Source organism: Scomber scombrus, chromosome 11 (assembly GCF_963691925.1).
Source record: "Scomber scombrus chromosome 11, fScoSco1.1, whole genome shotgun sequence".
NCBI lineage: Eukaryota > Metazoa > Chordata > Actinopteri > Scombriformes > Scombridae > Scomber > Scomber scombrus.
The window spans coordinates 7240187-7261891 of record NC_084980.1 but is presented as its reverse complement, the minus strand read 5'-3'; the positions used below and the strand labels follow the sequence as shown (position 1 = coordinate 7261891).

The 21705-nt window shown below is 39.4% G+C and overlaps 1 protein-coding gene across 1 annotated transcript in view; it reads left to right on the top strand.

Moving 5' to 3' along the window:
• The window catches only part of LOC133990744 (capping protein, Arp2/3 and myosin-I linker protein 3-like), a 98584-nt gene that overhangs the window by 61815 nt on the left and 15064 nt on the right, over window positions 1-21705 (top strand). Inside the window, exons 25-39 of the mRNA XM_062429146.1 lie at window positions 180-299; window positions 2705-2818; window positions 3597-3772; window positions 3871-3964; window positions 6242-6367; window positions 7571-7637; window positions 8126-8313; window positions 9176-9255; window positions 13220-13339; window positions 14678-14846; window positions 15545-15908; window positions 16949-17055; window positions 17154-17352; window positions 17638-17706; window positions 18029-18148. Of these exons, the coding sequence (XP_062285130.1) occupies window positions 180-299; window positions 2705-2818; window positions 3597-3772; window positions 3871-3964; window positions 6242-6367; window positions 7571-7637; window positions 8126-8313; window positions 9176-9255; window positions 13220-13339; window positions 14678-14846; window positions 15545-15908; window positions 16949-17055; window positions 17154-17352; window positions 17638-17706; window positions 18029-18148 (2113 nt within the window). The remainder of the gene's footprint in view (window positions 1-179; window positions 300-2704; window positions 2819-3596; window positions 3773-3870; window positions 3965-6241; window positions 6368-7570; window positions 7638-8125; window positions 8314-9175; window positions 9256-13219; window positions 13340-14677; window positions 14847-15544; window positions 15909-16948; window positions 17056-17153; window positions 17353-17637; window positions 17707-18028; window positions 18149-21705) is intronic.

The window sequence follows — 21705 nt, the reverse complement described above, 5'->3', positions numbered from 1 at the left end:
CCTGTGTGTGTGTGTGTGTGTGTGTGTGTGTGTGTGTGTGTGTGTGTGTGTGTGTGTGTGTGTGTGTGTGTGTGTGTGTGTGTGTGTGTGTGTGTGTGTGTGTGTGTGTGTGTGTGTGTGTGTGTGTGTGTGTGTGTGTGTGTGTGTGTGTGTGTGTGTGTGTGTGTGTGTGTGTGTAGGTGATGGAGCGTCTGTGTGTGCGGGTGCAGCAGCAGGTGAGTGTCCTTAAAGGCAGTGAGGAAGGAGAGGAGGTGCAGACGGCAAAACAAATTCTCAAAGAGGCCAGGAACTCGAGAGCTGTGAGTGAACTCCTACATTATTTTGTGCGCGTGTTTGTTTGTGTGACATTAAAACTAGAAAGGGATGTGTTATTTTTTGTTTCTTTGCATATTTTACCCAATCATGAAAAGTAAATGAATGAATACAAATAAGTAATCCTTTTAAGGTAAGGTAAAGTAAGGTATACTTTATTGATCCCCCTAGGGAGAAATTCAAAATTGACACAACAGTAGCCTTGTAATGGTGAAGTGATGAAAATAAAAATAATATAATATACTATATACAACAAATAATCTTTAAAATAATCTGTAATTATTTAAATTTACAATATACATCAATTCCTTATACTATATACAAGTTTGCAATGTTCCTTGGATTAAACAGTAAGGACAGCCTCAGTCTTATTAGTGGGAGTGGGAGGTACTGGGAGCTGTACTGTACTATGTTGTAGTACAATTTTGAGGTACTTTTCCTTCTACTTTATGCTCCTCTACATTTTGTAATTCATATTTTGCACATTCATTTTTTTAATAAATAGAAAAGAGGATTTAATAAGTACACAAAGACAATCACATTCAAACAAACGTGTTTGCCCACATATAGTCAGCTATACATAAATTCAAATACCCAATATGAATCAGCAGAAATTAATGGGGATCCTCTTCACAATAAACAAATGCTTGTGTAGGAGGCTAAACACATAGAACACTGAATACAAACAAGCGATGACATTTCAGTGAGAAATACTGTAAAGCAAGTGTTCTGCTGGAGGAGGCGGCTGCGTAGGCAGAAATCACAGTGTGGGTGGGCTTACTAAAAATCAGGTGGGCCTAGCCGATGCAAAGCCAATCATACTTAAAAGGTTCTGAAACGCATATATAAACCAAAAAAGGCCATTACAACTATACTTGGCTGAATGCACCACAGTTAAATCATACAAGCCCTATACATCATCAGAGGTAATGTGAAAGGCAGCAAGATGTACATTAACAGCATCGCATAACCTGGCGCAGTGACTACATATTCACACATATACATAGCTGACAGCTACAGCGTCATTAATGAAACATATGGATAAATATACACCGGCACAAACATGTTCAGGAGTTTTGCTAATGTCACCTGAACATAGCAGCCACATAAACCACACACACACACAAAGCTGTCCCCTGGTCTTTAGTCTGAAACTTGTCCCTGAAAGTAGGCTATGTTAGACACATACATACTCACTCACTCACTCACTCACTCACTCACTCACTCACACACACACACACACACACACACACACACACACACACACACACACACACACACACACACACACACACACACACACACACACACACACACACACACACACACACACACACACACACACACACACACAAGCATTTAAATCCAGTTCTAAACCAAATAAAAACTATACTAAATAAACATTAACAGTGACAATGACAGGGTTGGACAACAGGACTCGGTTTTGAACACTCAAATTATTTCACTACAGTCCAATTTATTTCACTACAGTCCAATGCTCCACTCAATTCTCTTTAAAAGGAGAGCAGAGTTCAATCTGTATGCCATCACTGATGCCCTGATGCTAGTTTTTATCCCACTGTCAAAAAAAGAGTCTCAACAGTACAGCTTACTATGAATAGGGTAGCGAGGGCCTGAGGGAGACGATTCATGTTTGGAAAATGTGTCACAGGAGAATGTGTCAAGCACCTCAACAAGTGATAGAAAGGCCCTGTCCACTGTGACCTTTCTTTCAGCTGCTGTACAAACACTTCATGTTCTGCATCTTATATAGAAATGGAGAGGTGTGTGCTGGCTGGCTGTATTAATGCCTTGTCACCAAAAATGTTTGACCAAGACAAGCAAGCAACTAGCTAACAGAAAATGGGACTTCTGTTCCTCTGTGCAATGTGTGGGCTAGACTGAGTGAAAGAGGAGTGCAAAACGGACCTAACATTATCATATGGCAACGAGAAGCAAGAAACAAGAATAATTGTTGCATAGTCAGATAACTGATTAAATGAGTGCAAAGTCGGTGGGCCTGGGAGAAGGATAGACACAGCTGGAGAGATTTTTCACAGTTCTTTTTAATGTCTTATGAATAAAAATACTGCATACATGAAAATAAATGATTAGAAGGTGGTTCATAAAATACATGATTTTCTTATAAAATGATGGTGTTGTTAAACTAACCAACAGTATATCATCTAGTCAAAATTAGCTCCAACCTCAGCCTGCTGCAACATCAAATTCTGCTTATAATACATCAATAATAATCCAATAATATAATACATAAAAGACATATAGTGATATAACATATAATGAGAGTAGACATTCTGCCTAATGAGTACTACTTTTACTTTTCATATTGAACCTCCTCTCTCCCCTGTCCTCCTGTTTATGTGTGTATTAGTTGTATCCGTCCCTGTGTGAGCTGGCCCACGTGTTGTCAGTGGACGGCCCGGTCAAACAGCGACTGGACAATCTAGCTGGGGAACTGGCGAAAGCTGCCGACAAGGAACTGCAGGTAGGCCGTGCTGGAATCATCAGAAACAGCCATTCCCTGATGCATCCATATTTTGAACAGTGGTGGAGCTGGACTAGTTGCATTTAAATTGCCCATTAATAGCGTGTGGCTGTGTGTGTGTGTGTGTGTGTGTGTGTGTATGTGTGTGTGTATGTGTGTGTGTGTGTGTGTGGTGCAGGTATGCTGACTTCAAAAGAAATGCAGCATTTAAATTCCGAAGGAAAGAACAGTTTAATGTTTTTTTTATAGTTCCGTTCTGTTCCCATCGGGATTCAGGAGCACAACGCAGTTGAATGATGAAAAAAAAAAAGAAAATCGGCACACCCTGAGGAGGAATACGGGATACCTCCTGTTGAATTTAAACTTACTTTTTAATTTACATATCTGTTTGTGCTTTCCAGTGTTGTTGGTATGCATAAGGCTGCATTTCTAATTTGCAAAGGTCAAGATCCATGAAATTGCCAAAAATATCAACAGGGGAATTTCCACATTTATGCCTTCATGAGTAAATGTGCTTTATTGGGAACCTTTCTGATAGAGTTAAAGATCTGAATGAAGGTACTGAATAGATCATATGAATTGTTACCGCAGCATTGCATAAATAAAAGATGGCAACAAGTCAAAGTAAAGGTGCTTGATGAAAATTTAAGCGAGCAGACGAAAACACAGGCAACGTGTAATTAAACATAAATGGATTCACATTGGAAACATGAATGTGAATATACTGAGAATGTGTGTAAGGTGTGATCTGTTCATGTCTCGGTGTGTTCCTGTCCAGGTGGTGGTGGACTCCATGGTATCTCTGTGCCGTGAGTTGTGTCCGATGTCCAGCTCAGCCGCAGAGAGACTCAGCCCGCCCCTGTCGTCCATATCCGAGCAAGTTTCGATCCCTCGCTCGGCCATCCGCAACGCCCTGATGGAGAGAGCAGCTGAGGATATCAACAGAGCCCTGGAGTAAGAGAGAGAGCTGGTTAAAAAGGGTCAAGTCGGGCAAAAGAACCTCAGCTAAGATATTGACTCATTATTTGTTATTCCGTTTCTCTTCATGTCAGGGAGGTGAAGTTGTCTGTTGTCTCCTATCTAACCAACTCCATCGTGGATCAGATTCTACAAGAGCTCTACACCACTCATAAAACGCTGGTACTGGTAATATCCCTTTACTGCATGACTTCTTTGTAGAACTGTAGAAAGAAAAACAAAAATTTCTTCCAGTTTCAAGCAGAAATCTGTAACTCTCCAGTGAAGATGATGAAACATCAAGTGTGGTGTTAACAAAATAGTTACACCTTGATTTTGGTAAAGATTAAAAAAAGTGAACTAGTGTCAGCCAACAGAGTGATGTCACACAAATATACTGCATTACATGATAAAGATGGATTATAAAAATATATTCACCACAAAAAGTTACAGACTTAAGCTTTAAATTGTTGCAAGATTTTTGATAAGTGCCTTAAACCTGCATTCTATCTAGTGGCCATCAGGGGGCGACTCAACTGGCTCTAAAAAGGAGTCCAATTGTATAGAAGTCAATGAGAAAATGACCCTACTTCTTACTTGATTTATTACCCATCGTCTCAATTGCTACTTTCAAGTCTTCTTCAATGCAGCATGATGTTTTTTTTTCTAAATAATGATCCAATTTCATTTATATTTGATGATAAAGCAGGATATGCTTTAAGGTGTGGCTACATTGTGATTGACAAGTTGCTACCATGGCGACATTGGTTAGGTAACGTAAATATTCCGTAAATCCTTCAGAGTCAGAGTTATAGCCATTGTAGTAGCCACTAATATTTCACTGTTTTCTGTTTATGAAAGTTAATTATAACATTTTGGTTGCCTAAAAAGTTTGGTTGTACTCCAGTAAGTCTTACTGGTCTTAAGCCCGTTGTCCCTAGTGAAATTTTGCATTAGCATTAGCACAGTCAACCACAGACTGTAAATGCACAATACTAACCAAACTACCAGCTAGTGTTTATGGTCAGTTCTCATTATTTCTGTCTCAAAAATCCAAGAAGGCAGTGTCCCAAACTCAAGGCCTCAAAATGCGAGTCCACAAATCACTGGGTGATATAACAGGGACTATGTATATATTTTTATATAGTCTATGATTTATTCAGTTCAGGCCAATTGAGAAAATAGGTTTTCAGGGCCTTTAACTTGACAAAAATTGATTTTGAGGAGGACAAAGATCAAATATGTGGAAATTCAATCCAACTCAAATAATGAGACTCTATAGATCAAAACTCATCCCAGAGAAATAGGTTAGAGGTTGTAGAGACTGGATGTAGCCACATCCTCTATGATTTCTTCTCATTGGTTGGATTAATTTCCACATATTTTCTAACTGCTTACCAATATGGTTATTTCTACAGAACTACTTCAATCGAAATAATAATAAAGTTATCAAGTTGTCTTTATATCTTTTGCTGTTGCATGATGAGTCCTCAAGAAAAATGTAATAAAATTATACTTGCAAAGCATGTAGCCCTACAGTCTGAATATAACTATCAATGTACAAACAACAGTTGATCCCAGATCACACATGACATTGATAAAATGCTTCAAAATAAAGACATCTATCCCTCCAGTCACATTAGTGTAGAGCATTGATTTTCAGTCAGCTCAGAAGTGGCTTGAGAATACACTTACATCTCAATAACACTCAACAAATTTTAACATTTACTTCAAGTTCAATCGAGTGAGTTAAAAATCAGAACAGTAGCCATGCCATTGGGATCAAGTGCAGCAACTCAATACCATTCTACAATCATTTATGAAAAGCTTCTTCTAACATGTTGGAGGACTTTTCTAAAATTTCACGTCTTGGAAGTTTTTGATACAAACCACTCTGGTTGTCAAAAAAGGTTGTACATTTTGAACTTCAAGGTCCTGTAATTATATGAAAAAAGAGGCACTGTTCTTTTTGTCATTGCCATATCACGATGAAGGTTTAAGTATAGAGCAGCTTTTGGAGAATATTGCGCCGAGAGACAACATAACAACACGATGTGAGTCTGTTAAGGACGTGATTAGAACCTGCAGGTCCTCCTTTACATATAATCAAATTGGTTAAAATGAAGCCAGTGGAAAGCAGGCAGAAATAGATTTCTGGCAATAACAGTGCCTGCCCTGCTCTGCATTCAATTCACTGCCTGCACATCTCATTTTCCTCTCCCTGTTTTGCTGCAGAGCGCGGGTTCGTCCTCTATCATGCCTCGCTCTGCTTTGATAATCACAAACTTGTATTTTATTCATGCAAACAATGGCAAAGTACCCTCTGCTTTGTTTGCGAGCTTCTTGCTTACAAAGGCAGAAGCTCTCTTCCTCTGAAACTGTGTTGAAGGATATTGTGTCAGGTGTCGTCACCGTGTGAGTACATGACGGCACATATTTTTTGATGTTGTCTGTGTGTTGCATCAGCTGCGGCAGGTGTCTCAGGCGAAGCGCTGGGATGACGTCGGGACGGGCAGACGCACAATCAGACAGTCCAGAATAGTCGAGTCGCTGGAATTCCCCGATGAAGACCTGGGCATCAATCTGGGAATAGTAAGTGTCCGATAATGCTTCATAGTGCTGTGTATGCTTTTGAAGTGAAAAGTTTCTTTTGCTGCTTTTCAATTTCAATTGAATATCATTGGATTTCGTACCATTAGAAGGATAAAGCAAACATTTGAAGAAGACACCTCCGGCTCTAGGAAGTCGAGATGGGCCTTTTTCTCTATTTCATTTGACATTTTATTGAGTTACAGAATGAATCAATTCATCAAAACAAAGATCAATACATACATCAAAAATGAAAATTGCCAATCACTGCACAATTGCCAATCACACTCCCTATATTAATGTGTTATTGTTGTGTGTAAATATACACCTTGGTTTACTGTTACTGCTGCAAAAATAGACCACTGCCACTAACTGCCGCTCGACACCAGTTCTATGAATGACCTGCTTTCTCAAAATCAAGACCACATTTCCCATAATCCTTGTGGTTTATTTAATAGCCTTATTCTGCAATCCATTGCAAATCAGACGTAAATGTTTCCAATCTAAATGTGTCCCAGTGCACCTACTACTACGGAAAACATGGACGCCCTCAGCAAAGAGATGTTTGTATGTTAAGCCTCTGAACTTCACAAGCATCACATTTGCTCACTTTTAAAGAGACAGGAGTAGTAGGACATTACTACATGCTTATAAAGGATTCTATCAAACACAAGTCAACGAGAGAGAGAGAGAGAGAGAGAAAAAGAGAGACAGAGACCATATTGCAATTTTTCTGTTGGTGAACTCGGGCTAGATGGGTCTTGCTCAAGTTTCCAACGTGGAATTCTGACTTGAATGACTGTTTTGTTGCACTTGTATGTGTCAGAGTTCTGAGTACAACATTAATTTGTTCTTTATTGTCATGAAGTGGATGCATATTTTGAAAGTCATTCAGCCTTTGTATGTGTTGTTGCATCTGACAGAACTCCACTTTACATGAGAACAGTCCAATATTCCTGTTTTTGGTGTATAACATTCGAACAGATTAGCACTTAAATGAGTCCAAATTCACATCATTTAATCACTGTTTATTAACAGAAACTATGCAAGTGGGCTAAACTGTAATGATTCACTTACTCTGAAATATACACAAGGACTATATATATATAGTATTTGCTCTGTGTTTTCTTTTCTGTTTTAATCTATTCATCATCTTATGTTAAATCACTGTACACTCATTGTACAATTTAACTCCTCTGACAAAAGGACACCATGGCTATTAAGAAGCGGAGCTCCAGAACCAGGAGAATTCGTCCCGTCTCCACCAGACTGAGTGAGTTCTGCTTTGATTCACAGCTGGCAGCTCTCAAGTGCTCATGTAGCAGAACATTTACAACAATCCTCATAGCTCATTCTACTTTGGAGTGTTTCTTCAGCCATGCAAGCAGTGTGCCTCAAACCATGATGAACTGAGTGACCGTATCTTAGACATTCAATATAGTATTATAAATATTTATGTTCTCTATAGCTTTTACTACCCTAATTGTAACCAGATTATTAACCAGTTAAAGTGTATTCACAATAGTAGTGGTAATGACAGTTAATAGTCTCCTCTCTCACAGGGCAGCTAATTAGTTTTTATTAATATTTTTCATATATAGGTTCTCAATTAAAAAATGTATGAATTACTATACAGAGTGTAATGTAAATTCTCTGTAATCAAAGAAGACTAACTTTAAGCAGATAAGCATGTATAACTCAAAACATGATGTGACATATAAATCTTCATTTTTTTCACAATCCTTTCCCGCCTGGTTGCAGGTCTATGTGACGAGCCCACTTCTTCTCCCACCCCCTCCGCTCCACCGCACTCCGCCTCTCTCTCCCACTCGGCATCATGGGAGTGTCTTTCCACCCTTCCCACCAACGGCTCTCCCTTACGCCACGTTACCCACGTCAGGCCACGCCCTCCGCGGAGACACAGAGCGGGGCACCTTCCTCCAGAATCTGTGAGTTGATGGCAAATGACACAGCAGTGACCTTTGACCTTATCCTGATCTTCAGTGGGTAGGAATCAGCTTTCCTCTGAGTTAATGTATGAGATGTGATGTTGTGAGCACTTTAAACATGGTTTCTGAGACTCTTTTTTGCGGAACCTTGTTAAAAAGTTGTTATTGTGCTACCGGCATCACAGTGTATGTTTAACTGCCCCATTTTTGATCTCATACAGCATGAAGTTCAGTCAGTGTGTGTTGCCACAAAAAAGTTCAGAAAGGTTTAGAGGTGAGATAGTTATGCATAGTTGTGAAGATTTTCTTTAATCTCTCGACTGCTTTGTTTGAACTTCTGTTATTCATCTTGTTTTCCATGCCAGCGGCTTTTTCCAAAAATAAGTTCCTTTTAAAGTAGAAATCTGTCGCATGTGTCTCTGTGACTCCAATGTTGATCATGCACAGTCATCTCCCAGGGGCTGCGGGGAGGCCTCTAACGTAGCAGACGGTTTGTTTTGAGACTTCGTAAAAGCTTTTTTCTAAATTGGTACAAACTCAGTTAGAGCAGCATGGTGAGGAGTTGTTTTACAAATAGACTCGTGTTGGCAGTGGGTTTGGTTTTGCTGGCCAGCCATTCCAAATGATAATACCTTTTGTCAGCCTTTCAGCTTTTTGTCGACATGCCGGATTGATCATTGTTGTTCTGTTATTCTATCTGTTTCCTGTGTGTGTGTGTGTGTGTGTGTGTGTGTGTGTGTGTGTGTGTGTGTGTGTGTGTGTGTGTGTGTGTGTGTGTGTGTGTGTGTGTGTGTGTGTGTGTGTGTGTGTGTGTGTGTGTGTGTGTGTGTGTGTGTGTGTGTGTGTGTGTGTGTGTGTGTAGCACTGCTCAGAGAATGGAGCAGTCAACATGCTGGAGGATGGACTACCTGATTTCTACAGCAAGAGAGTTCTCCCTGACAGGTAGAACACAGAAACCATTTTCTTTTCATGCAATGATTAAATATACAGTAGATACATCACTGCCAAGCTGGCCTCAACACTCACACACTAGAGTGAAAGTATAACAATTAAGAGAACTAAACTCTAAATCTGGTAACCTGATATTTTATTCTTAAACATCTAACAGAGGCGTATCCAAGGAGACCTACAAGAACCTAATCTTGTAATTATGTGAGACAGTTCTCATTAGTATGAGGCAATTATCTCTTAATGATTATTAGGAGATAGTTATCCTTTAATTATGACAAAAGGATTTGATTATTGATGTCAAGTTACCAGTCAAAGCAATGCTTGTAAGTAGGACATGGGGCTGGTGGATTACTCCAGCGACCCTGAAGCAACGGATTAAATGACTGATAGTTTGTGAAAGGGCGCACCCACAGAGAATTATCACCCACTCTATAATAATCAGTACAGCTGTGTATCGGCTCACATTTCGCTTCCGCTTTACGCACATGAGCACGAGTTCAGCTTATTTTTCTTCTCTTCGTGTCTATTTTTGTCCGAGCGATTCCAAAACGCAGGTGTTCCACACTCTGTGCTGTGCTTGAATGCATCTTGTGTAGATGTAGGTGGAGGACGGAAGCTGCTGCCACTCTGCTCACCTGCTGCTGCTGCTACCCAACATATATTGTGTTAGTTCTACACAGCATTTTAGCTCCTCTTTAGCGCCTCTCATCTCGCTGTTTTGGTTTTACAGCCGACAGCTTTACTGTTTTGGCTACCTGCCCTGCAATTAAAGGCACCATGTGTAGTTTTACACCACTAGTATTGTTATGGAGCATTGTTTTCACATTTGAGTCCCAGTTTTCTTTATTGTGTACACACAAAAAACAAACGCATGCATGCACACAGGCAACGCAATACATATGGATGTAAACAATGCAGGTTTAAAATTTTTATGAAAATGGGGGTTTGTTAATGTTTTATGAGGAAGGAAATGGATTCAAAATGTTGTTAGACCTCAACGATAAAGATGATGCGTTTTGACGAGTATCACTGAATGTAAGCAAAAATTCCATAGGGTACCTTTAACGTCAGAAATCTTAAGTTAGTGAGTAGTCAGTATCTGCTGGTTGTTTACAAGTTAATTATATCAAATTAAAAGCTGGTAAAATGCCCCCCCCCCTTTTCCACTGCCCACTGCAGATCTAAGTAGGTTAACATGTGCTCATCACCTCATCAATAAACGTAGTTAGTTGAATAATGAAAGATACCTGAGCTGTGTTAACACGTGAATGATAGAGCCATGTACGCATGTCAGTGTCTACCAAAGCATGAAATGATGGCGAAAGGTCTTGTCCATTCTTTTTCATCATAATTATGTGATAGTTTTCTCATGATTATAACAAAGATGTTCTCATTCTGAAAATGTTTCCTCATAATTAGGACATTTTGACTTCTAATTATAAGATATTGAGTCATAATTATGTGAGATTGAATTAATAATTTGAAGAGAACCCTGCTGAATGTGATGTGCTCAGTATAATTAAAATGGACGCCTTATCTCTCTTCCATCACATTGTATTGAATTGAAGAGAATAATTCATGTTGCAGTGCATGTAGAGAAAATTGAATGATATCAATCTTTTGACTGCTTAACATGTATGTAGATGCATCAGGTTGTTAACTGCATACGAACATATGAATCAAGTCTTTTCACACCAGTATTTTTCCTATATGCGATTTACTTTTTCTACTACATGCATTAATAACTATCTATATCTATTTAATGTCCTCCTCTATAATGCGTTTGTTCTCTCATGACATACAGTATAATATTATCAATGATGAATGAACAGCGAGATCCAGAAGCACTCAGGCATAGAGACTTATGTCCATAATATAGTGGAGAGGTTCCATTTGCACTGAATACAGGCCTCACCTGTGGCTCTGTTTATTCAATAACCAGAACAAATTCCAAGATATAAAATAAATCATGGTGTTTACTGTCAGGAGTCCAGCTAATTTTTCTTCAAATTTTACAGCAGTTAAGCAGAATTGTTGCTCTCATTTTTCTATATAAGAGACTCTAACTGTTTCATATACTTTTTTATTAGACCTGTGGCCAAAAACAATTATATTGTGTAGAAAACAACAACAGCATAAGCTACAGCATTAAGATACATTTGGAGATATACTGCAAGTGGCTACAGCAAATTAGGGAGGTGAAGTCAATTTCCCTGTTCCAATTATTGAATGTGAAATTGTGTGATCAGACATTTTTCTATGTATTTTTTTTTAATGACTAATTTAATTCCAGACTACATTGTTTTCAGTGGCTTGATGATGTGACAGAACACCAAAAGACACAATAAATTAAATTCCCTTTAAGTACTGTATTTAATCCAGTGATGATTTAATCATTTGGCTCGCTTTAAAGTGGCTATAATCAATATTTCTGAGTGTGTGTATATATAGTGATGAACCCAAAGATAATTGTCACCTGACTCTGCAGTTCCCTTCAGCTCAATGCAGAATTTTAGTGTCTTTCAGCTTTGGTTTCTTGGCTCGCAACTTTAGGATTGACTGACAGCTTTCATCTGCATCGTTTTTTGGCAGCAACAAGCAACTTTTTCCCCCCTAAAAAGGCTGTAAAAGCCCACTTCAATCAGCACCAGACGGCAGAAAGACAAAGTGAAGCCAAAAAGCTAGATATCTCCCTCAGGAGTTGGTGGAGACCAAAAACAGAGCTCAAAGGAAGGTGCTTATTGTAATTATCAACCCCAACCGGTCAATGCTGAATGTCGTCCGCCTAGAGCCCGGTTCTGCTTGAGGTTTCTTCCCATTAAAGGGAAGTTTTTCTTTGCTGCTGTTGCCAAGTGCTGCTCATGTGGGAATGTTGAGTCTTTTTAATTAAATTAAAGAGAACAGTCTAGACTTGCTCTATGTGAAAAGTGCCTTGAGATAACTTTTGTTGTGATTTGGCACTATATAAATAAAGATGAATTGATTGAACCATTAATGCAGGTTTAAAGCAGCACTTTGAGAATCTGAGTGAAACCTTCATGTTTTACAACATAAAAGTATAACTGTTTGAAAAAGCTACAACAGGGTTTTCATTCCATTCTCAACAACCAAGGCTCCTTCAGCACCAGGCTACTGCTATAGATAGAAAGGTAGGTAGGTAGGTAGGTAGATAGGTAGGTAGGTAGGTAGGTAGATAGATAGATACTGTATTGATATTTCATAGGAAGTTGCTTGGTTACAGCAGCTACATCCACAACATCACATAGAAACACATATCTAACTATCAAATGGAAAAACTAAAACCTTATTACTACTAACACCCCAAAATTGTGCTAATAAAACAAATATATATTTATTTTTAATAAATAATAATAAAATACTTGGTGTGCACTAGCTAATTTTAATGAGTAGTACAGTTTAGGTTAAGGCTTTAAGATAGTTTAATGGTGATTTTGACACATTGTGACTCTCTTTTTAAGCCATTTGTTAGCAACTTTAGCAACTTGGGTAGACCATAGTTTAAAAATCTTAATTATGATAATTATATATGTCAGCCAGACAACACTATAGCCACCCAAACCATATGAAAATAGCAGTTCTCAAACAGTTGAAAGGCCATATGGAAATGTGTACTTAATGCCCACTAGCCCACTGTCAAATACTGCCAAAAACTGTCTGTACAGGCCCACTCACAGAAAAAAATCTATAGCTTATTATTGTCAAATGGTTCATTAGCATAAGTAAAACATGTAATGAAGTCAGCTGTTAAAACTGGGATCAGGAAGCCAATGATCATAAACAGTATATAGAATGCACTGATCAATATTAGTGGTTGGAGGCTGATTGCATTAACAGTATAACTTTGACCACAAAAAGTCCTCCATCACTCATCCTAGCCTATTTGTCTCTTTCCGTACTTTACCAATAATCTTTCTCTTCATCTTCTCCCCTTCAGTCAGCTGTCATCCCTCCATCAGGGCCAGTCACTGAGGAGGAAGAAAAGACGCAGCGTGTTGTCCATTTTCTCCGGCTTCCGCAAGAACCGCAACTCCACCATCTCCAACCAGGACTCTGAGTAAGTATGCAGCACAGGGTGGCTGAGCGGTAGGAGGGGAATGAAAGAAACATTTAAGTGCACTGACCCTGAAAATGAGAGGGCTGTTAAATTAATCCAGCGCCGGGCATTAACGTCACATCATAGTTTCATAAATATTTTAATGGAAGAAAATATTTAGCCGTCTTTTTTCCTTTGGTTGGAATTGATTGCACTGCATACATTTAAAGTGGCTGTTACATAATGGCACCATAGACAAAAAGCAGAAAAAAGTATTACAAAGGGGGGGGGGGACTCTTTGAAAACCTTACTGTTAAAAATAAATTACATAGTTGCACAAAATAGAGAAAAAAACACTCAGCTATGCATTTAAGCTGAGGTGGGTTAGAAGGCTAAAAACACAATAGCCTCTGCTGGTTGAAAAGGAGACGGAGTTACACAATTATAACAGAGGCCAGGTTTTTACGGCAGCGTGAAAGACAAGAATCAAAGAGCAGACGACTAATCTTAAAGCCAGCTTGAGATACAAATGGATTGTTTTTTTTGTTTTTTTAAAGTTTACCATGTTTTAAAGTGTTTTACATTAAGATAGTTGCTAAGCAATCAATGAGCTTGTTGCAGCTTTCTCTTGGCTGCTGTCTACATTCATTTCTTTTGTCATTTTAAGACATTGCAGAGTGTGTAGGAAGCATAAAAGCATCTGCGCCAAAGATGTATCCACCTGCTGCCTTTTCAAATTGGTGGCATAGGACTTGCACGTCTGTACTATATACTGTGTAGTTTACGTTCCTAGAAAATTGTAATTAATGACTTATTACATATTAGTTTTTTAATTATATTACTTATCACTAAGCAGCAAAAGTAACACGTTATATTACTAATTTCTTTACTTTTGCTTTCAAACAGCTCAAAATCTTACAAATCATACAAACTGCCTCAGCTGGATGATTCACACACCCTCCAACTCTGAACTAAAACCAGCGTCAGGTGACTACTAAATGTAGGCATACCTGTAGCTATTGTTATCAACCCTCCATTAATCCCTTTAAGACAGCTAGCACACCAAAGAATGGAGCTTTACTTGGATTAGTAACTGAAAATGTAATTACTGAATTTCAAACTGTAACCCTTTACACTACTTTTAACAGAAAAAAGTCATAATATTACTGTAATACATTACTGCTCAACACTGGTAATATATTAATACAGCAAAGTACGTCAATAGGAGGGCAAGTTAAATCACCCAGCACTTACTCACATGTTCCCAGGCCTCTCAGGTCAAGCGTCAACCCCCTGTAAATTTCCTGAAATATGACTCCCACATCACATTTTTCACATGTGGCTATCTGTCCATCCCAGCAGCGCCTCAGAGAACGTCTACTCCATGATTCAGCACACTAAGGACGGCGGACGGCCAGATAGCACTGTTCCTGGAGCAAACGGGACCATGTCTTCGCCCAGGCCCACGCAGGGTGTACCTGTGCACGGCATAAGGGCCGCCAGCCCCCCCTGCCTCAACCAACGACAGGTACAGTCTCAGGGAACACATCGAGACCACCCTTCAAATGGAAACCCAAACTTGGAACTCTTATGATAGCGAGCAGCTACTGACACTGAATCCCTATCAGGGCTGATGCTCTATTGTGAACTCTGACTTTTGGCCTTTTGAGGCGTAAAGACAAGCCCACCATTAGAATTACTGCCATGTCTTCTGCCTGCTTCCAATCAAACTCATAAACAGCGATCCAAATTACAAGCTTTCACATGCCACAACACAGCACACAGTTGCCTGCTGTGAGCACCACCTGCTATTCCCAGCTTTTTTTTTTCTGTGATGGATTTGTCTAGCTTGTCTGAGGTGTGGAGGACTATATGGCCTGTTTTAAATCTCTGCCTAACCAGACATGCAGGAACGCATGCGCGCACACACACACACACACACAAACACACACATCCAGAGTCATCCAAATCCCTTTGGTTCACAAAGTAGAGTCCATGGACCGTTGCTGATCCTTGAGGGGATTTGAGGACATCCCCAGCAAAATGAGGGCTAATTTAATTTAGCTTTAATTGGATTCACATAGAATGATGCATTTTAATTGTAGCTGTCACTCTCACCACTATTACCACCAGACTTGATCTCTCTAATCTCATATCATATGAATGTATGTGAAGTTGAATATTTAACTTCTTAAGATTTCAGGAATGTCCTTTACCTCTCCCCAGTCCACAGACCTGGTCAGCATGGTGTACAGCTGCATCGGGGCTGAGATCGAGGACTCAGACACCAGCAGCACCTGTGACTTCAAAGCGGTGGACCAAGACACCGACGGGTCGACCACCATCTCAGATGCCCCCACAGATACCCGGACTAACGGCCACGTGGTGTCCTCCAAACAACAGGCGGACAGACAGATGGAGACGTGCAGGCAGGAGAGGATCGTACCACTGATAGACGCACGGCCCGAGCTGGAGGAGGACACGCAGAGTGGAGTCTTGGCTCCCTCTGGGCCACGACCAGATCCTCCACCACAGAGCACCAAGCCCAGTCTGTCTGTCATGAGGCAGAGACACCTGCAGGAGAGTTTAGGTACTGCAACTGACGTGGAATTAAAGTGAATCATTGTGTAATTAACTGTGATGCCATTCCATGACTGCTGTAAACAAATGATGTAGAGAGCAGGTTGTCTGTCTCATCTAATTACACAGTTGTTTTTTTTCTTTGCTCAAAATATAACATTCATTGGCTGATGTTAAAATGCATCATATGTTACAGTTCTAGATCATTTTGCCGCTCTTAACTGAGCCATAACATGATCCACAGTGATATGTTTTTACATCACTGTTTATAATTAAAACAGACTGGTGAAAAAAAGCTCATACGAAACTATATGAAGCAGCCACAAAACTATAATTAGGAACATTAGAAGAGGACTGTTAAAAGAACATTTGTTAAAGGCAGGTCTGTTAAACTGTTTAATGAGAGCTCCAGTATAAAGGTGGACATTGATTTGTCTGACTACTGTAGAGGCTTTTAGAGATTAAAGAGACATTGTTAAAAGTCTGCTGTTAGTTTCCAGTTCAAACTTTGTAACAAGCCGAAAGCTCCTCACTTTTAAAAACTCTAGACAGAAAGTTGCTTCAAAGGGAATTAAAAGATCAGTACATCAACCAGAGTCCAGGACCGCCTGGACTGTTTCCTGAAATCAATTTGAAAAAATTGAAATTGAAATGGTGAAACGGAACAGGGATGTTCACTTTTCTCCTCTCATTGAAAATCTTGCTGCAATATGTGGACAACGAACAAGGTTTAATTGTAGCTTCTGCTGTGATGGGTTGTCACACCTATTTCACTGACAACCCATCAGCATATGCAAATAAACAGGTGGCCAACTGCCTACATGAATATCTTTTTTTTAATCTCCCTTGAGGTCATAACACGCACTTAACATGGAAACTGCTACAGTAACTCTAGGTGTTGTATTATTTTACTTGATATTTCAATGTTTGTGAGAGATTTAATCCCTAGTTGAACCAGGACTAACATTTCAGTACAGCATGCACACCAAATATGAGCTCCTGCTACTTGCTACTTGCTACTGTTTGTTAGACTGTGTTCTTTTTTTCCAGAAGAGGCAGGGAGGCTGGAATTAGAAGAAGACCAGAGTGAAAGAAAGCGTGAAGAGAAGCAGAGAACAAGAGGGCCAGAGGGACAACGTCCTCTTATTCCCAATAAGGTGCGTGTAATAGGAAAAAGTACGAGAAGACAAGAGAAGCTTTTACTTTAAATCTGCACAATGCATCACATAACTAAACACCCATGTCCCACCCTCAGCCCAGTCTAGACCTCTCCAAAGACAGGATCTCTCCGGAAAAAGTCAAGGCATCTCCCGAAACCTCGCCCGTCAGTCCAGGAGAGGAAGCAGCCACTGATCAGAGGGGCATGCCTGCTACTGAGTCCATCATTTATGAGGAGGAGACCACAGAGAGGAAAAGTCCAGCAGCATCTCCTCCAGATCCTGCTGTCAGTCAAGGTACGCTAACAATGTTATTTTTACAGCAAAGGACAGTAAATAGCGGTAGGAGCTGTGATGTGGTAGGTTAGTAAAAATTGTTTGACCCCAAAAATCACCTGTCAGTCAAACAGAATGGTTGGTTCTTTGACGTCTTTTTCAAATAAGACACATTACACTTTTTCCTCTCTCTGTTTAGCTATAGATGCCAACCTGTTCAATCATGCTTATTACTAATGTCAGTAAGGACATAATATAACAGAATGAGATGATGATAATAATAATGTTACCTGATCCACCAATTAGATGAGGAAGGAGGCCGTAATGGATTTCCAGCAGCATCACATTCCAGGAAGTCCAACTCATTTGACATAGGTACTGTGTGTATGACAGTGTGTTTGTTGCTCCCCTTCTAATGTCCACACACTACATGCTGTCCACACAATATGCATGCTGTTCAATTATAGTATGTGAAGGCCTCTTGCTGTTTTTGTTCATAATCTATAACAATGGCTCAAAGTATATTTATTTCTTTATTTTATCAAATAAAAAGCAGCACGAGTCTCTTATTTGATGTCCTCCCAAGCCTGTAGTGCTTTGCTGGCTGTGTACCGTATTACCTGCAACCCCTTCTGAGTTCCCGTACCCCACTCTATGTGTGTGTGTGTGTGTGTGTCTCATGCCGTTTCCCCCTCAGGCATGGAACGGGACAGCCCCTACGATCTGGAGAGATCTTCAGATCGCAGATTCTCTGTGAAAAAGCCCTGTTTCCCCCAGTACAGAAACAGATCTCTGGACTGCCCTGCCGGGACCAGGTGTATGTATCTGTTTCCCTTCCTGCAAATGTGTGTGGTATGACAGCTATGTGACGGGGGACGCCTAAAAGTTTACAAAGTTGATTAAATTCCCAAAAAGTTATACATCTTAACTTTTGGAAAGACTCAAGTATGTGTGAACCTTCTCATAACCCTGCACATGGATGAGTCATACCTTACATATTGAACGCATGCTTGTTCTGGTTATTCAGTTGACGGCTGACCTGTGAAAGAAATCATCAATTACAATTTAAAGACGTAATCTGGCTAGTTTCCAGATCCGGCTCATTGCAGCTGGCAGCCGGATCTGACACTGCCAGGATAAGTGCGCTATTAGATGAGAACTTCACTTATTTCAGAAATAACGACCTTTTATTGCACCCCGCTTTAATTGGAGCTGAGCTTTAACTGGAGCTCCTATTTGATACCATGTTCAATTATTGAGATAATTGGCAGCCATGTTTAGCTGATTCATCATCACTTTCTGTTCCTGAACTGCTTGGCATTGAATATGAAAAAACCCTGAAGCTGTGGAATACAAGGGGGCACTAATGACATGGCAAAACCACTGCCAATTACCTCTGTAATATGGAAGTATATATCAAAAAACCTGCTGCAGGGGACTCAATCACTATCACTCTGAGAACAAGAGGGTTCACATGTCACAAATGGTGCCATTCAAGCCTGTAATATAGAATGTTTGCCTCGTCTGGTTACATTTTCAACTGACTTCACTTTTTCTGTACACATTGAAAATGAGTGAAAGGACTGTGTTAGAGTGCTTATTGTCTCTTTTTGTAGTGAATTATATTTGCTCCTAATGCTAAGTTTGGAAAACTTGAAGCTGGATCAGTTCATTTTTTGGCCACTAGTGGGCAGCGTAAAACACAACATTGATATACACTTGCCCAGCACTTTATTAGGAAACACCTGTGCAATCTAATACAATCCAATACAACAACTCTACCATAAATCTACTTTTACAAAGCTTATAAAGTTTCAGTTTTTGTTGACATCATCCGAAAGGTGATAATTCTACTTTCTCGAGGTCTTAGTGGGTGGTGATGGTGGTATCCTGGAGTGAATCATATTTAAAAGTGATCCTAATATTTTGGCCAGCCCATTATCATACACGAGAGTGGCAAAATATTCGATTTTCTGATAATTTTGACAAAAACTGGATGTGTAAACAATACAGCATCAGCTTCATATAAGGAGATAATACACCCACTAAAGCACTTTATTAGAAACACATGTGCTATCTAATGCAATCCAATACAACATCTCTGCTTTAAATTTTACTCTTGCAAAGCTTAAACATTTTCAAGCTGATATTTAGAGTTTTGTTCCACCTGATATTCACTCTTCTTTTTCCTTTTTCTTCTTTTACTCCATTGTCTGAAAAAAATATCTGGCTCACTATCTGCTAAATGCTATGCTATTTTCACAAGTTAGATGCTAACTTTGTGCAGGGCAGGTTGTGTACAGTGGGTTTATCAGAGATTTGGCACTAAAATACCTCAAGGTAGTTAGGACAAGGTCAGAAAGCCAAAACAATGATCCAAAATAGACTTAACTGTGTTCAACAGCTAGCTGTTAAATTTGCCTGTTATTTAGAACTGTGTAAGTACCATACAGTGAGTTTTCCCTTGGAAAAATGTTGTTGCTGCTGCTATAAAGGCGTGAGATGAAAGCTTGCAAGCTGTGAAACCAAAATAATTAGCTAAAATATGCTAAGACGCTCTTTATAACAGAGCGACTTTCAAATCACACTCAGTCATTCGAGCTCATAAGTAGTATAAAAACGATTGATTAGTGCAGCTTTTAAACTCAGGTCCTGACACTGTATTTTCTTATTTAGATTATGAAAGCCCCCACCTCGGTAACAGAGATGCGTTATGACGTCACCAGAGGACCAGGAGAAGTTTGCTGGAAAGGAAAGACTGGAACACGGAGGACTTGAGAGAGACAAGCTTTTAAGAACTATGTGGATCCAACAGCTGCTTTTTTTCTCTTTTTCTTTTTAATCCATGTAAACATTCGTTGCTGAAAATGCATGTACTGTACGCTCTCTGTTTTTAACTGGTCGGATTTGCTGTGTTTTTTCTCAGGCATAAGGGGAGTTCTGACCTGCAGTACATAAAGTACCTGACACACACACACACACACACACACATATAAATATACACACACACATGCAGAGTAGTTCAACGTCTCTCCAGTAGTCTCATGAACTGTTGTTTTTATGCATTTGTGCAAAATCATTTGAAGCTATCCTGTCTCCCCGTCTTTTACTGACAATCTGTGACAACTAGAAGTAAGTTTGTACTGTATTTATTCTAATGGAAGATGTACATACTGAATAGAAATCTGCACTAACCATTGTGGTAACTCTACCAGTTAACAATCATGTTTTTATTTGTGATAATTCTATCATTTGATAACCGTGTTTGTAAGTATGCTTTTACTGTATGCTGATGTTGACGATTGAGAAATGTGTTACCATGCACTTAGCACTCCCATCTCTTCAAGAGTATTTAAGTCAGTCAGTGGATCACTTACAGGTTGAATCTGATTTTGCAGGCCTGAAAATGAGTATATTTTCTAAAAATGCTTCTATGAATCAGAATAAATAAAATTGACTTTACAGAAGGAACTGGATAATTGAAAGTTATTTTTGTGATGTGTTTATGGGCATGTTACAAGTTCTGCATTTGTATCTAAATATTCAATGCTGTAATATAAGGGTCAAACATTTCCTAAAGGAGAATTTCACCAATTTTAAGCATAAAAGTCAATTAACTTGTCATTACGGTTTAGCCTGAAAACAGTTTTTTTTTTTTTTTTTGTAGTATCATGTCTCCTGTGGCTCATAAGAAGCTCTCTCAACACCCTGATGATGTCACGGTGATTGTGTTGGTTAGCCTGGGCTCAGTGTGGAAATTGGAATATGTGGCAGCTTCCCAGACAGGAAGGGTTTAACTAAAAAAGGTTGCATTATGGGAAAAATAGTATCCAGGGTGTTGACCCATATAAAGTCAGGACATTTCAGCCTCTGCTGCTTCGATGTTATTAATTCCTCTTTTAAAACTCTGTCTCATGTGATTCACTCAACTTTATGGAGGCAGAATGCCAAATTGGTAGAGGAGCCCTTTCAATTGGAAACATTTTAAACAGTGGTCAGGATTCAAGGGCCTAAAAAGATGCTGTTCTTGAATTGTCAATTGAAAACTCATATAAAAGAATGTAATTTAGGTTGAAAAATTGTTCTCAATTTGACTAATTTGTCTACATTAAAAACTACCTCTATTAAGAAGCCTGTAAACCAGATAATCCAAGTAAAGTCATGACTCCAGATGCTCTTTTTTTTAAGGCCAGTTACCGCCTCTGAACAGCAGATGGCAGCAGAGACTGAGAGCTTCTCCATCCTGCTCACTGTTCCACTGACACGTTGCCACCAAGTCCTGATGCACTGTCATCACAACTGTAAATACCGGCAGCAGCCACTGTCTCTGTAATAAATATCAGAATATATATGATGATACAGATGTTAAGATGT